This window comes from Prionailurus viverrinus, chromosome D1, assembly GCF_022837055.1.
Source record: "Prionailurus viverrinus isolate Anna chromosome D1, UM_Priviv_1.0, whole genome shotgun sequence".
Lineage (NCBI taxonomy): Eukaryota > Metazoa > Chordata > Mammalia > Carnivora > Felidae > Prionailurus > Prionailurus viverrinus.
Window position 1 is genome coordinate 39,856,572 of NC_062570.1, and position 16,457 is coordinate 39,873,028.

General features: G+C 45.2%; 1 protein-coding gene across 2 annotated transcripts in view; it reads left to right on the top strand.

The window, feature by feature from the left end:
• The first annotated feature begins 9,499 nt into the window (after nucleotides 1-9,499).
• Nucleotides 9,500-16,457, top strand: part of VSTM5 (V-set and transmembrane domain containing 5) — a 32,366-nt gene continuing 25,408 nt past the window's right edge. For both annotated transcript variants that reach the window (XR_007156412.1, XM_047878710.1), the window contains exon 1: nucleotides 9,500-9,671. Coding sequence is in view for 1 of the 2 variants with exons in the window: in XM_047878710.1 (XP_047734666.1) it covers nucleotides 9,581-9,671 (91 nt within the window). In the remaining variant the exon portion in view is untranslated. The remainder of the gene's footprint in view (nucleotides 9,672-16,457) is intronic.

The following is a 16,457-nucleotide window of genomic DNA, read 5'->3' on the forward strand; positions in this document are numbered from 1 at the left end:
AAAGACTCACAGGTTACTGGAGGCCTAGCTATTGTCAAGGTTAAGGTTGTTTTTCCCTCTAGCAGAGCATTAACGTTAAAACGGCAGGGAGTTCCTGGGCATCGGGCTGTTGATAAGGTTGTCCTTTCCTTGTCATTGTACTAAGATATTTGGAGACTCTATCAGTTTAAACATTTGTGTTCTGACCTTTCCTTTGTCCTTGGGCAGCCAGGAGTGCCTGAGGAATATCACACTATCCCACCTTGGGAGGTGCGGTGTGCTAGCTTGTGCTTTGCCCTCAGCCTGCCTTAGGCTCCCTCATCAGGAGTACGCCGTACTCTGTGCCTTAAAACTCCCTCACACATTGTCCTACAATGAGGCGCTGGTCTTGTTAGCTCCTCTGCCTCTGTGAGACTGGAAAGTGCCAGAGGACAGGAGAGTGATCCCTTTGTTATTTCCCCCCAACCAGTTCTCACAGGGGCATGGCATGGATAAGTCCCCCAAGATCAGGAATGGGCCCGTGCCTGAGTCACCGGTCCTGAATCTACCTCTGTTGGGCTAATGCTCCACCAAGGGAGAGCGATGCTGCTGTGGGCAACATCAGCCAGTTTCCCCCTCCCTCCAGCCCCTCCCTGGATCTGAAGGCCTCTCTCAGATTGGATCCTCGGATAACAGGTTGTGAACAGAGTTCACGGGTGGTAGCTCTAAGAATATTCCTCAACAGGAGATCCAGGGAAAGATGACGTAAGAGGCGTAAGAGGACGCTGGGCTCACCTCATCCTGCTGATCACTTAGATTCCACCCACATCTGCCTAAAGAACCCAGAAAGCCACCAGAAGGCTAGCAGAATGGACTCTCTGGGGCCAAGCGTAGACAAGAGGCCCATGGAAGAGGGTAGGAAGGGGGGAGAGGCGGTGCGCGCTACACGGACTGGTGGGAAGGAGCGGGGCAGTGAAGGGGCAGCCCACCCAGCAAGGCAGAGCCCCTGAAGTCTGGTTTGCAAAAGCGGAGAGGCCGGACTGCGTGAGTTCTGACAGCCAGCGGGACTTAACATCTGGAATGTTAAAAGTGAACAGCTCTGCTCTCGGAGACCAGGGAGGGTGAGAGGACACTGGGAAGGAGAGTTGTTGAGTCCCGGACGACAGAGCTCAGCTTGGCGGGGAACAAAGGCGCTGGCCAGGGCCATCTCCCTCGCCCATCCCCCAGACGAAATCCCAAAGGGAACCAGTTTCTGTCACCAAACTTGCTTTCACTCGCAAACACCCAACGCTGTGCTTCTGCGGATCCATCCCTCCGACGGGTCTGCCTACCTCCCTCCCAGTGCTGCAGGGCCCCTCCCACAGGGGATCACCATCGGCAAAGTGAGCTAAGCCTGCCCCTCCCACCCCTGTGCACCTTGCAGATCCACCCCGGCTAATATGACAGATCCCATCAGAGCAACACCACAAGCCTGGCAGTGTGCAAGCAGCCCACACAGGGGCCACGCCACTCCACACCACTCTCTGCCCTGGGAGAGGGGAAGGTAAGGTACACACCAGTCTGACTGTGGCCCCAGCGGTGGGCTGGGGACAGACATCAGGTCTGACTGCGGCCCGCCCACCAACACAAGTTACTCCAGACAGCACAGGGGAAGTGCCCTGCAGTTCCTCACCACTCCAGGGACTGTCCAAAATGACCAAACAGAAGAATTCTCCTCAAAAGAAACTCCAGGAGTAGCGACAGCTAACGAATTGATCAAAAATGATTTAAGCAATATAACAGAACATGAATTTAAAATAATAGTCATAAAATTAATTGCTGGGTTTGAAAAAAGTATAGAGGACAGCAGAGAATCTATTGCTACAGAGATCAAGGGACTAAGAAACAGTCATGAGGAGTTAAAAAATGCTATAAATGAGGTGCAAAATAAAATGGAGGTGACCACAGCTCGGATTGAAGAGGCAGAGGACAGAATAGGTGAATTAGAAGATAAAATTATGGAAAAAGAAGAAGCTAAGAAAAAGAGAGATAAAAAAAATTCAGGAGTATGAGGGAAGAATTAGATGCAATCAAATGGAACAATATCCGTATCATAGGAATTCCAGAAGAGGAAGAGAGAGAGAAAGGGGCTGAAGATGTACTTGAACAAATCATAGCTGAGAACCTCCCTGATCTGGGGAAGGAAAAAGGCATTGAAATCCAAGAGGCACAGAGAACTCCCTTCAGACGTAACTTGAATCGATCTTCTGCATGACATATCATAGTTAAACTGGCAAAATACAAGGATAAAGAGAAAATTCTGAAAGCAGCTAGAGATAAACAGCCTCTAATTTATAAAGGGAGACCCATAAGACTAGTGGCAGACCTATCTACTAAAACTTGGCAGGCCAGAAAGGAATGGCAGGAAATCTTCAATGGGATGAACAGAAAAAAATATGCAACCAAGAATCCGTATCCAGCAAGTCTGTCATTCAGAATAGAAGGAGAGATAAAAGTCTTCCCAAACAAACAAAAACTGAAGGAATTCGTCACCACTAAACCAGCCCTACAAGAGATCCTAAGGGGGACTCTGTGAGTGAAATGTTGCAAGGACCACAAAGTACCAGAGACATCACTACAACCATGAAACCTACAGGCATCACAATGACTTTAAACCCATATCTTTCAATAATAACACTGAATGTAAATGGACCAAATGCTCCAACCAAAAGACATAGGGTATCAGAATGGAAAAAAACAAGACCCATCTATTTGCTGTCTACAAAAGACTCATGTTAGACCTGAGGACACCTTCAGATTGAAAGTGAGGGGATGGAGAACTATCTGTCATGCTATTGGAAGTCAAAAGAAAGCTGGAGTAGCCATACTTACATCAGACAAACTAGACTTTAAATTAAAGGCTGTAACAGGAGATGAAGAAGGGCATTATATAATAATTACAGGGTCTATCCATCAGGAAGAGCTAACAGTTATAAATGTCTATGCGCCGAATACAGGAGCCCCCAAATATATAAAACAATGAATCACAAACATAAGAATATTCCTCAACAGTTATTGTTTGTAAAGTGCTTTATGGTCCAAATCAGAAAAGAACCATCCCATCCCTGAGGGATGGCACCTCCCCCACACTGATCATTTGACATTGAGTGTGGTTGTTTACAAGTTGCTGACAGTGCTCACCTGCACCCCCTCTGGGGCAGACCCGGCTCTCAGGCCCGGCCCTCACCTTGCCTTAAAAGGGTCTCAGGAGTCTCCTAGACCACATGTACCAACGAGGGTTCACAATTTACTGGAAAAGCATATTAACACTGATTTACTGGACAAACTTATCAACCTTCTCAATACTTCTAATCATATCGTAGGCTAAGAAACTAAAATGTCAATGGATTGACAATAATGCAGTACATCCGGTCTATAAAATTCCATTGAATTTTATGTGCTGCAACGTTGCACATACTGTTCCGGAATTATAGGTAAATGCTAGGATGTTTGGCACCTTTCTCTGTGACTTTACACCTAAGGAAGAAGGAAACTACTATTTATTGTGAAGCTAGTATATGTCAGGTACTGTGCTGGGCACTTCACATATTGTGTCATTTAATAACAGAGAAGCAGAATAACAGAGTGACGGGGAGAGCAGTCTCATAAGCCTAACAGCCTGAGTCCAAGTGAAGCTCTGGCACTTACTGACTCTGTGCCTCAACTTTCTCGTCTGTGAAATGGGTAGAGTGATAGAGTACTTTCTGCATGGAAGTGATTAATGGATTAAATGATTAAGTGAGTTATTACAAGACAATGTGGACAGCACTGACCTTCCATTATTAGTAATTTATGTGTATCTTTGCTACAAGCTTGTGAGACAGTATGATTCCTACTCAGTTTACAGATGTAGTAACTGATATTCAGAGAGGTGAGGCCATTTGCTCAAGGTCACAAACCTAATGGTGCCAGACTTGGTGTTTGAACTCAGGAACGCTCCAAGTACAGCCCAACATTGAAATTCCTGGAATGAATGAATTCATGACCTCCTATCATGTGTTCCCACTACCGATAAAGGACAAGAGACTAAATCACTTTTTGTTTTAGCTCAGGAGAAGAGGGAGTCACAAAAACAACCAAAGAAAAGCACAAGATAATATCAGATAGCGATTATGCACCGAAGACAGTAAAACAGACTGATGTCTGGCAAAAACTGAAAATAACCCACATGTTCATCAACAGGGGAAGGAATACACACGCTGTGGACAAGAAATGAAATGCTGATGTATTCAACAACAGGATGAATCTCAAAATGATCCTGGATGGAAAAAAACCCAACACTACGTACTGTATGATTCGGTTTATACAACACTGTAGAGAATGCAAATGAATGTGTCATAACAAAAACAATCCAATGGCTGCCTGGGGCTGAGGGCAGAGAGAAGGACTGACTGCACAGAGGAGCTTCAAGAGCGATGGAAATATTCTGTATCTTGATTGTGGTGGGTGTTTCATGGGTGTATCCACATAATTAAACTCCTCAAACTGCACGCTTTCAATGGATGCAGTTTCCCGCACATTAATGAAACCTCAGTAAAGGTGGTTTTAAAACACCAGGGCAATGACTGTGCTTGTGCTGAGAACTAGGTGATGAGAAGGATGTTCAGGGTGTAAGGAACCAAAGAGGTGTAGTCCAAGGGCACCTAAATGTTTTCAATCCATGGCGAACCAGGAACCAGCAACTGGCCCCTGCTGCAAAATGAGGAGGTTCAGCGTCTAAAGAGAATGAAAAAATAAGAATGAGACCCACCTAAAATTTTTGATGATCACCAGGCACTGGCAGTTCAAAACAAAATGCTCTTTCCTGCTGGAGCAGACCGCCCCTACACCAGCCACTGTCTTCTGTAATGGTTCACGGGATCAGAAAATTCCGTGTGGCACACGGTTCTCAGTAATTGTTACTGAATATAGTGGTAAACTGCGATTTTTAAAATACGATTGATAAGCTTTGGTCTCACACTTATTTTTCTTTGGCAGGACTCCCTCAAGGTGCCCAGCCTTCATGACGTTTTCATTGACTTTTACTGAAATTAGACTTGAACAGCTCAGAGCCTGTCTTGTCCATAGGATGCCCAGCCCATCCAGGCACAAAATGGTAATATCAAACCCTGTGAGCCAACTACAAATGCCAGCCAGTTCAGGAAAACCAGTTTGTTTATTTGTCTTTCTTTTTTTTTTTTTAATTTTTTAATGTTTATTTATTTTTTTTTAATTTTTTTTCAACATTTTTTATTTATTTTTGGGACAGAGAGAGACAGAGCATGAACGGGGGAGGGTCAGAGAGAGAGGGAGACACAGAATCGGAAACAGGCTCCAGGCTCCGAGCCATCAGCCCAGAGCCTGACGCGGAGCTTGAACTCACGGACCGCGAGATCGTGACCTGGCTGAAGTCGGACGCTTAACCGACTGCGCCACCCAGGCGCCCCTATGTTTATTTATTTTTTTGAGAGAGACACAGAGCATGAGTGGGGGAGGAGCAGAGCGAGAGGGAAACACAAAATCTGAAGCAGGCTCCAGGCTCTAAGCTGTCAGCACAGCTCAATGCGGGGCTTGAACCCACGACCGGCGAGATCATGACCTGAGCCAAAGTCGGACACTTAACCGACTGAGCCACCCAGGTGCCCCTGTTTATCTGTCTTTCTAATTTTCATGTTTGTTTTGTTACCTTTGTCTGAAAATATGCAGATCACATTCTGAGATCAAGCACATGCCATCTGCTCCAGACCGTGTACCCAATGCCTAATATCCCATTTTTACCGAGGAAGAAACTGAGACCCAGAGACATTAAATCATTTCCACAATGGAACAGCTAAGACCAGAATTCAAGTTAGACTTTTGCCAGCCGCCCCAGTGCCCCCACTGCATATGTACTGAGCACCTTTTACATGCTCAGCGCTATATAGGAAGAGATAACCCATAGAAGATCTAGAATAAATGGTCTCCGTCCTTTAGAAGTACAATCTTTGAGCCCAAACTAAAAAGCACGAATACCACAGGGAAATTTATTCAGTTACTGAGCACCTATTATTCAAGGCACTAATAATCTCGACTCTGTGATAAAGGATCCAGAGTTTTCCGTGCAGTCACCCCCTTCACACCTGTGTCTTAGTGACCTTCACAGCAGCACCAGTAGGTAAGAATATTGAAATCCCACTTCACAGCCAAGGAGACTGCTGTAAAGAAATGTTAAATAGTCTGCCTAAGGTCACACAGCCAGGAGTAGAAGAGCTGGGCTTTTCCTGGGTCTGTCCAACTCCCGAACTGGAGTTTGGAGTTCTTGTGCACTGTGTCTCCAGCCTCTCTATTATCAGGCAGTAGGGATTTTCAAAATCGGGATAAAAAAAGAACAGACTCGTTGGTTGAGCCTGGGCGGCAGACTTGGTTTCCGCTCAAGCTATAGTCTCACGGTTCGTGGTTTCCAGCCCCTCACTGGGCTCTGCACTGACAGTGCGGAGCCTGCTTGGGGTGCCCTCTCTCCCTCAATCTCTGCCCTTTCTTCTCCCATGAGTACACACACTCTTTCTCTCTCTCAATAAATAAACTTAAGGAAAAAAAAAAAAACTACTAAAAAAAAGAGAGAGAGAAACATAATAAGCATTGGCACACACCCTTAAGGCTCATTGGGAATGTAGGTCATAGAGACTACACTCTAGGATACAGGCAGTTTGGACCAAACCAGTCCAGTGTTAAGAGCCTTAGTACACTATATAGCACCATAAAAACCCAGCTCCAAGGAACCAACTTTAACGAAGCTTGGGTAGGTCTTCCATATTGTAACGTTCAATCCCCTCCCAGCCCCGCCACCCTCCTGGCACCTTACCAACGTCCATTCATGATAAACAATAAGCATATTTTCAAGAGAGACAAAAGAAGCAAGAAGCTACAGATCATCTGGACATAGGGTCAATTTTCCAGAAACACCAGGATATATCGCCTCACAAATTCTTATGTACGTACAGGAACAATGGAAGAGCATATGTAAAATCAGGACTGTCCTCAAAAACAAGAACTGTGTGCAGCTATAGGGCTGTCATAACCTTGGGCACTGTAAACACATCATTTGTTTCTCTTGGAAGTGAAAAGTGGCTCCGAAGCCTTTGAGAAAATAAGCACTGGTGGATGTTGATTCTTTTCCAGAGTGGTTGGTTGGTGAGAAGAGTTACCAAATACCTAATTGCTGTAATATATGCCAAAGATGGCAAAGAAGGAGCCAATATATCGGATTAGGTGTGACTCTCGAATTACATCCTTTTAGCAAAAACAAACACCCTCACTCAGTATTCAGTATATCAGCCCTTCAAGTCTTAGTCCCAGTCTACTTTTCCGGTCTTCCTTCCCACTCCTTCTCTGCCTCAACCAGACTGATGCCATGCCTGGGATCTTGTAGGCATTTAACCGATATTTGTTGAAAGACAGAGAGGAGGAAAGGAAGAAAGAGAGAGAAAAGGAAATGGTAAATATAATCATGGCTGAAATGGACTCATGCTATCTTCCTGCTCCCCTCTATGCAACCCTACTCTAAAGAAAGGATCTGAGGGGCGCCTGGGTGGCTCAGTTGGTTAAGCCTCCGACTTCAGCTCAGGTCATGATCTCGCGGTTCATGAGTTCAAGCCCCGCGTCGGGCTCTGTGCTGACAGCTCAGAGCCTGGAGCCTGTTTCAGATTCTGTGTCTCCCTCTCTCTCTCTGACCCTCCCCCGTTCATGCTCTGTCTCTCTCTGTCTCAAAAATAAATAAACGTTAAAAAAAAAAATTTAAAGAAAGGATCTGATAAACTAAGTTCTAAGTGTCATCAAACATGACCTCAAGAAGCTTCTAACTAATCCAGAGCAGTGGTTTTCAACCCTGGCTGCACATCAGAATCACTGAGAGAGCTTTTGAGAAACACTAATGCCCAGCCCCTGCCCCCCACCACCCTGAAAATCTGATTCATTGAACTGGAGGGACACCCAGTTCCATATTGTAACATTCAATCCCCTGGTGCTTTGTTTCTAATGTGCAGACAGGGTCGACCGTTTCTGGCACAGCCCAGTCCCCTCAGAGGTCCAGAGAGTTGATGTCACTTCTCCATGGCTGGAGAGCTGGGAGGTGACAGAGGCGGGATATAAACTTACAGCATCACTGTAAGTGATGGGTCATTCTAGCCTTTATCACCTCTTGATCTCACGATATTCTTTCTTCTCTCGTAAATGTCTCAGACTTCAGTTTTTCTCGTCCATATATGCATTTAGCAAATAGTTATTAAGCACCTACCCTGTGCCAGGTCTATAGCAGTGAGCAAAACAGCCAGTTTCCTCTCACCTTGGCCTCAGCAAGAAGAGCCCTCAAACCTGGATGCCTTTCTCAATTTGGATCATTTGGGCTCCACTAGTTTGTGAATTCCTTGGGACCAGGAGCCACAAGTTATTTATTTTTGGAGCTGCAGAGCCTAGCACATTGCCTGGTGTAAAGGCAGATTTGATAAAGGTTGATGAATAAACAAATACAAGTGATTCCTAAATCCCCACTCATGGATCAAGAAAACAGAAAAATGTCAAGAAGACCACTTGTATTAGTCAGGACTCTCTCAATTCTATGTCATTGAAATCTAACTTAAATTCTCTCCGTCAAGAGAGGGTATTTACTTGCTCGTAATTGGCAAAGGCAAATGTGCAGAATCCCAGAGGTCAGACCATGTTATTAGGGCTCAGTCTTTCTTGGCAGCTCCCAGCTGGCTCAATCTGTGTCCGTTGGCTTCATTCTTAATTCACAGGCTCTCCATGTGACAGGCAAGATGGCTCCCCAGTATTCTCAGGTTTGTATCCTCTGATTTCAGCAATCCCAGCAATGACATCAGGGCAGCCTCCAAAGGCCCATGTGGCCATCCCTGAACCAAACACTATCTGGTTCAATGCTCTCTTAGTATCTCCCAGGGGCCAGGCCCTTTGCAAACAAATAGGCTGTCCAAGAACACTTGGATAGATGAAGGGATGGATTGGTGCCTGGGTAGATGGGTATGTGGGTAGATGGATGGATGGACCCATGTGTGGATGGTGGACAGATGGATGGATGGATGGCGGGTGGATCTCATTAGTATCCAATGGCTCCACCCAGAGCTGCCTGAGGCTCTCTTGTTGTCCCCTTCTTCCCACCCCTCTTACCCCAGGCTGTCACTTCACTTTCCTAAAAGCCTTCTGGTTGCCCATGGAGCCATTAGATGGTCTCTCTTGGTCCTCAGCCAACAGCTAGTACTTTCCCTCCCTCTTGTATCCAGCATCCAGCTGAGTCTGGAATCAATACCAGGACGCTGGGTGTGAACGGAAGGAGCCTGCTATTTGCCATTATTTACTTCTGAGCGTGTGCATTCCCACTGCTTTCCCATTCTCTCTGTCTCTCCTCTCTTTTCCTTCCCACTCCTTGGGAACTGGCTCAACCACAATAGGATCAGCTCATCTGCATTTGGCCCTAGAGGACCTGCCAGACTCCGAGGAGGAGGGCAGAGGCGGCGGGCGGGCGGGAGCCGCACGGCGCTGTGACAGCGCACAGTCGGGCCCGCGCTCGCCGCCTGGAAGCCCATGTCGGGCCGGAGCCGTGCCGGGATTGCTCATGAGGCCTCTGCCGAGCAGGAGTAGGAAGAACCGCGGCATATCCCTGGGGCTCCTCGCCCTCTGCCTGACCGCAGCCTGCTGTCTGCAAAGTAAGCGCGGGGCGGCGGAGAGGGGGAGGCGGCGGGGCGAGCGCAGCGGGGAGGCTCGGGGCGCGGCGGGGCGGCGGGGCCAGGGGGGCTGCGGAGGACCGCGGGGTGCGCGGGGCGCGGCGGGGGACCGCAGGGCGGCGTGGGGCGGCATTCGGGTCCCGGGTGTCGCGGCTGCCGGGCCACAGGCCCTAGCCCACTTTGGGGGCCCCGCCTGGCAGGGGACGCGCTGCTCCCCGGCGGGGCTGGGCGCGTCCCCTACGGCGCCGATCGCGGCCGCCGGAGGGGACGAGCAAACCGCAGGCTCTCCGGTCCTGGCACCTTGGGCCACTTGGGGGTGCCCGTCCCGGCCCCGCCCGGCGGGGCGTTATCAGAGCCGGAAGCCGGCGGGGAGATAACCGGCTCCGGGCCCGGGCGGCCGCCTCCTCTGCAGTATTTTCTATTTCTTTTTCCTGGAATGACCGGACTGCAGCTGAGGTGTTCCGACCCCAAGGGCACGCGGGCCCCGCCCCCTACTGTGGGGACCCCTTGTCCTCCTCCGGGCTTCCCCGGTCACCAGGACATTCTGTAGGCCTTCCCTAAAAGCAGAAGAGCCCACAGCAGACTCTCTTGAAGTAAAGGGGTTCTGGGGGTTGGGGTTTGGATGTTGGGGCTTGAGGTGGCCCTTGCCACTGTGCACCGAGTGGCGGGCTTTGGGTGACCCTAGAATCTCCCTAGTATGGGGAGTCTGGATGTAAGTCACAGCTGCACAAACTCCCAATGGCACAAACTACAGACTGTAAGTTTTACTTTCTCGTCTAGTCATTAACGTTATCGTCATTCCCATTTTACAGATTAGCTAAGTGAGGTTCAGAGTGACCAGTGCAGGGCCATTGGAGGTGGGAGGGCCAATAGTAAGAGCCAGCTCTCACTAAGCATGGATGCATTCACGATCCCTCAGACTTTACAAGACTTCTGTCCTTGAATCCACAAGGCAACCCTCTTAAGTGCTACTCGATTTCTGTTTCACAAGTGAGGAAAGGAGACACAGAGGTTGCTACTTGCACAAAGTCACCGGCTGTTCCTGGGGAGGGTGGGGTGCCAGGGTTCCAACCCGAGCACTCTAGCACTGCACCCTTACACCTCTCTGACTAGACCCCAGCTTTGGAGACTGCACATCTCAGAAACCCAGAAAGACTGGCACCAGGCATGCACTTCTGGCTGCCTGTTGAGGGAGAAGTAACAGATTGTTATTTCTCAGGTAGGTGGGTGTGTTTGGCCTGGCAGTGACCTTTTCAATTGTTTTTCAAGGCTCCAACACGTTTCCAACCACCATTCTTACACAACAGATGTTCCCAAGACTCAGGCACCAGCCAATTGCCACAGTGTGTAATTCATTCATTCGCTCACTCGTTCAGGGCCCCCTCTGCCTGTAGGAAGCAGGCCCCGGTGGGGAACCTAGTTCAGAGTCGTGCCCTCAGACAAGCAAACGACAGTGCCAGCTTGCAGTGGTGAGTCTGGAGAGGCAGGAAGTGCAAACCTTCTGGGAGCCCTGGACGTTCAGAACCCAGACTGGAGAACTGGCCCCACTGAGTCATTCGTGGCCCAGTCCCCAGGAGGACAGAGGAGCAGGCTGAGTCTGGTCTGGGGAGGGAGTAGATAGGCCAGAAGCCACCACGGCTAGAATGGAGCTGTGGGTTCTGGGCTTAGCTGGGGACGGGATGGGTGGGAAGGGGCGGGAGAGCCAGTGTAGGGGGAATCTCACCGAAGCCCCCGGAAAGGCCCAGAAACCATTCCAGGACAGGGCCCGTTCATGCTCTGTCTCTCTCTGTCTCAAAAGTAAATAAACGTTAAAAAAAAAAAAAAAAAAAAAAAACTTAAAAAATAAATAAATAAAAATAAAAAAGGAAGTCTTCCAAATTCCTTCATTTCTGATCTCCACGGGAGATCTGACATACTCCATGCTGGTCTGGGAGGGGGCTGCAGACAGGAGACCCTCCTTTCTCTATTACCACCAGGACCTGAGGACACCTATATGTGACACCCTATTTGCTGTCGGACTTTTTTCTTTATCATGTATGTATGTATGTATAATGGACATACAAGGCATTCAATATTACTGTAGGTGTACAATACATTTTTTTTAGATTTTTTAAATTGTTTTTTAAGTCTATTGATTTCTTTTGAGAGAGAGCAAGAGAGCGAGCAGGGGAGGTGCAGAGAGAAGGAGAGAGAGAGAATCCCAAGCAGGCCCTGCACCATCAGCACAGAACCCGATGTGGGGCTCAGACTCGTGAACCATGACAGCATGACCGGAAATGAAACCATGAGTCGGGCGATTAACCGCCTGAGCTATCCAGGTGCCCCTAAGGTGTACAACATATTGATTTGATAATTCTATGTATCGCTCAGTGCTCATCAAGATAAGTGTGGTCATCCTCTGTCACCAACAACATTATTAAAAGATGATTGACTGCGTTCCCTATGCTGTGCTTTTCATCTCCGTGACATTTACTTTATAACTGAAAGTTTGTACCTCTTAATCCCGTGTCCCCACCCTCCCAGCCTCCTCCCCTCTGGCATCCACCAGTTCTCCGTATTTAAGGGTATGTTTCTGTTTGTTTGTTTGTTCGTTTGTTTTGTTTTTTAGATTCCACATATAAGTGAAATAATACGGTATTTGTCTTATCCATGTCTGACTTATTTCACGTCGCATAATACCCTCTAGGTCCATCCATGTTGTCACAAATGGCAAGATATTCTTTCTTATGGCTGAGTGATATTCCGTTGTAGATATATACCACTCCTTCTTTATTCATTCATCTATTGATGACACGTCTGTTGCTTCCATATCTTGGCCGTTGTACAATAATGCTACAATAGGCATAGGGTTACATATATCTTTTCAAATTAGTGTCTTGGTTTTCTTTGGGTTTTCCAGCAGCGCAAATCCTGGAACCCATGATAGTTTTAATTTTAATCTTTTGAGGAACTTCCATACTGTTTTCCACAGTGGCTGCCCCAGTTTTCGTCCCCACCAACAATGCATGAGGGCTTCCTTTTGTCCACATCCTCACCAACATTGGTTTTTTCTTGTCTTTCTGATACTAGCTATTCTGACCTGTGCAAAGTGGTATCTCACTGTCGTTTTGATTTTCATTTCCCTGATGATTAGTGATGTTGAGCATCTTTTCACGTGTCTGTTGGACACCTGTATGTCTTCCTTGGAAAAACGGTTATTCAGATCTTCTGCCCATTTTTTAATCAGGTTGTTTGGGCTTTTTGCTGTTGAATTGTATAAGTTCTTTATATATTTTGGACATTAATCCCTTAGCAGATATACCACTGCAAGTATCTTCAATAGTTGCCCTTTTGTTTTGTTGATGGTTTCCTTTGTAGAGCAAAAGGTTTTTATTTTGGTGTAGTCCTGAGTCTTTATTTTTGCTTTTGTTTCCCTTGCCTGAGGAGACGTATCTAGAAGAATGTTGTGAAGACTGATATTCAAGAGATTACTGCCTCTGTTTTCATTTAGAGGTTTTATGCTTTCAGGTCTCACATTTATGTCTTTAATCCATTCGAGTTCATTTTTGTGTATTGTTTAGGCAGGTGTTCCAGTTTTATTCTTTTGCATGTAGCTGTCCAGTTTTCCCGAAACCATTTGTTGAAGAGACAAGTATTCTCTTATGTACTCTTGCTTCCTTTGTTGTAAGTTAATTGACCATATAATCTTGGATTTATTTCTGGTCTTTGTATTCTGTTCTGTTGATCTCTGTGCCTGTTTCTGTGCTAATACTATACTGTTTTGATTATTATAGTTATAGTTACAGTATGTCTTAAAGTTCAGGGTTATGATACCTTCAGCTTTGTTTTTCTTTCTAAAGATTGTGTGGTTATTTGGGGTCTTTGTGGTTCCATACAAATTTTAGGATTCTTTGTTCCAGTTCTGTGAAAAATGCTGTTGGCATTTTGATAGGGATTGCATTAAATCTGTAGATTGCTTTGGGTAATATGGATTAATGGTAATAAGAATTAATGATATTAATTCTTCTAATCCATGAGCATGGTATACCTTTCCATTCGTTTGTGTCGTCCTCAATTTCTTTCACCAATGCAGTTTTTCATCAGTGTTCTTTCATCAGTATAGTTTTCAGAGTTTAGGTCTTTCCCCTCCTTGGTTAATTTTATTTGTAGGTATTTTATTCTTGTTGGTGCTATTGTAAATGGAATCGTCTTCATAATTTCTTTATCTGCTACTATTAGTGTGTAGAAATGCAACAGATTTTTGCATATTGATTTTGTGTTCTGCAACTCTACTGAATTCATTTATCAGTTTGAATAGTTTTTTGGTGGAGTCTTTAGGATTTTCTATATACAGTATCATGTCATCTGCAGATAGCGGCAATTTTCTTCTTTCTTACCAGTATGGAGCCTTTTAAAATCTTTGTCTTGTCCACTTACTGCAGCTAGGATTTCCAGGACTATGTTGAATCAAAGTGGGGAGAGTGGACATCCTTGTCTTGTTCCTGATCTCAGAGGAAACACTTTCAGTTTTTCACCCTTGAACATGATGTAAGCTGTGGGTTTTCCATAGATTTCCTTTGCTCTGTTGAGGTATGTTTCCTCTAGACCTACTTTATTGAGGGTTTTCATCGTGAACAGGTGTTGTACTTTGTCTAATGCTTTTTCTGCATCTATTAAACTAATCATATGGTTTTTACCCTTCCTCTTGTTAATGTGATGTATCACCTTGAATGATTTGCAAATCTTGAACCACCTGGATCTTTATATTAATCTCACTTGAGCATGGTGAATGACTTTATTACTGTGGTGTGGAATTCTGTTTACTCATATTTTGCTGAGGATTTTTGCGTCTTTGTTCATCAGAGATATTGGCCTGTAGTTTTCTCCCTTTTTATAGTGTCTTTGTTTGGTTTGGGTATCAGGGTAATGCTGTCCTCATGGAATCCATTAAGAAGTTTTCCTTCATCTATTTTTGGAATAGTTTGAAAAGAATAGGTATTAAGTCTTCTTTAAATGAGTCAGAGAATTCACCTGTGTAGCCATCCGGTCCTGGACTTTTGTTTGTTGAGAGTTTTTTTTATTATTGATTCAATTTTAGTACTAGTAATTGATTAGTCCAGATTTTCCTGAATCAGTTGTGGAAGGGTGTACACTTTCAGGGATCTACCCACGCCTTCTAGGTTGTCCAATTTGTTGGCATATAAATTTTCCCAATATTCTCTTATAATTCTTTATATTTCTGTGCTGTTGGTTGTTATTTCTTCTGCTTCATTTCTGATTTGAATCATTAGAGTCTTCTCTCTTTATTTTCTTGATGAGTCTGGCTGTAAAGGTTGGTCAATGCTATCTTTTCAAAGAACCAGCGCTTGGTTTCATTGTTTTGTTTTTTTTTTTCCTACTGTTTTTTCTGCCTCCTTCATTTATTTCCGCTGTAATCTTTATTATTTCCTTCTTTCCACTGGTTTGGGGCTTTGTTCTTCTTTTTCTGACTCCATTATGGGTAAGGGTAGGTTGTTTATTTGAGATTTGTTTTGTTTCCTGAGGTAGACCTGTTGCCATAAACTTCCCTCTTAGAACTGCTTTGCTGTGTCCCAGTGATTTTGGATGGTTGTATTTTCTTTTTCACTTGTCTCCATTTATTTTCGTCTTTTCTTTGATTTCTTTATTGAGTTGTTTAGAAGCATGTTGTTTAGCCTCCATGTGTTTGTGTTTTTTCCAGTTGTTCTCTTGTAATTGATTTTCAGTTTCATATGGTTGTGGTTGGAAAAGATGCTTGATAGGATTTCAATCTTGTTAAATTTACTAAGACGTGTTTTGTGACCTAACGTGTGATCTATCCTAACATGGAAGATGTTCCATATGCACTTGAAAGAATATGTAGTCTGTTGTTTTGAGATGGAAAGTTCTGTACATATCTGTTAGTCTATCTGGTCTAATGTGTTTGTTGTTCAAAGCCATTATTTTCTAGTTGATTTTCTGTCTGGATGATCTACCCATTGATGTATGTGCTGTGTTAAAGTCCCCTACTATTATTGTATTATGTCAGTTTCTTCCTTTATGCCTGAAAATCATTGCTGTATGTATTTAGGAACTCTGTGTTGGGTCCATAAATATTTACAATTGTTATATCCTCTTGTTGGGTTGATACATTTATCATTATGTAGGGCCCTTTTTTGTGTCTTGCTACAGTCTTCATGGTTTTTTTAATGTATTTTTTCTATTTTATTTAAAAAAAAAATTTTTTTTTAATGTTTTTATTTATATTTGAGACAGAGAGAGACAGAGTATAAGCAGGGGAGGGGCAGAGAGAGAGAGGGAGACACAGAATCTGAAGCAGGCTCCAGGCTCTGAGCTGTCAGCACAGAGCCTGACGTGGGGCTCGAACTCACAGACTGTGAGATCATGACCTGAGCTGAAGGCCGACATTTAACTGACTGAGCCACCCAGGCTCCCCTTCATTTATTTTTTTAAGTTTATTTATTTAGAGAGAGAGGGAGAGAGAGATGGAGAGGGGCAGAGAGAGAGGGACAGGGAGAGAATCCCAAGCAGGCTCCACACTGTCAGCACAGAGCCAGATGCAAGGCTTGATCTCACAGACCATGAGATCATGACGTGAGCCAAAATCAAGAGTCAGATACTGAACCGATTGAGCCACCCATGCACCCCGTTACAGTCTTCATTTTAAAGCCTATTATGTCTGATAGAAGTATTGCTACCTTGGCTTTTTTTCTCTCCTCTCATTTGCATAGTATATGTTTTCCCAGACCTTCACTTCAATAGGTATGTGTC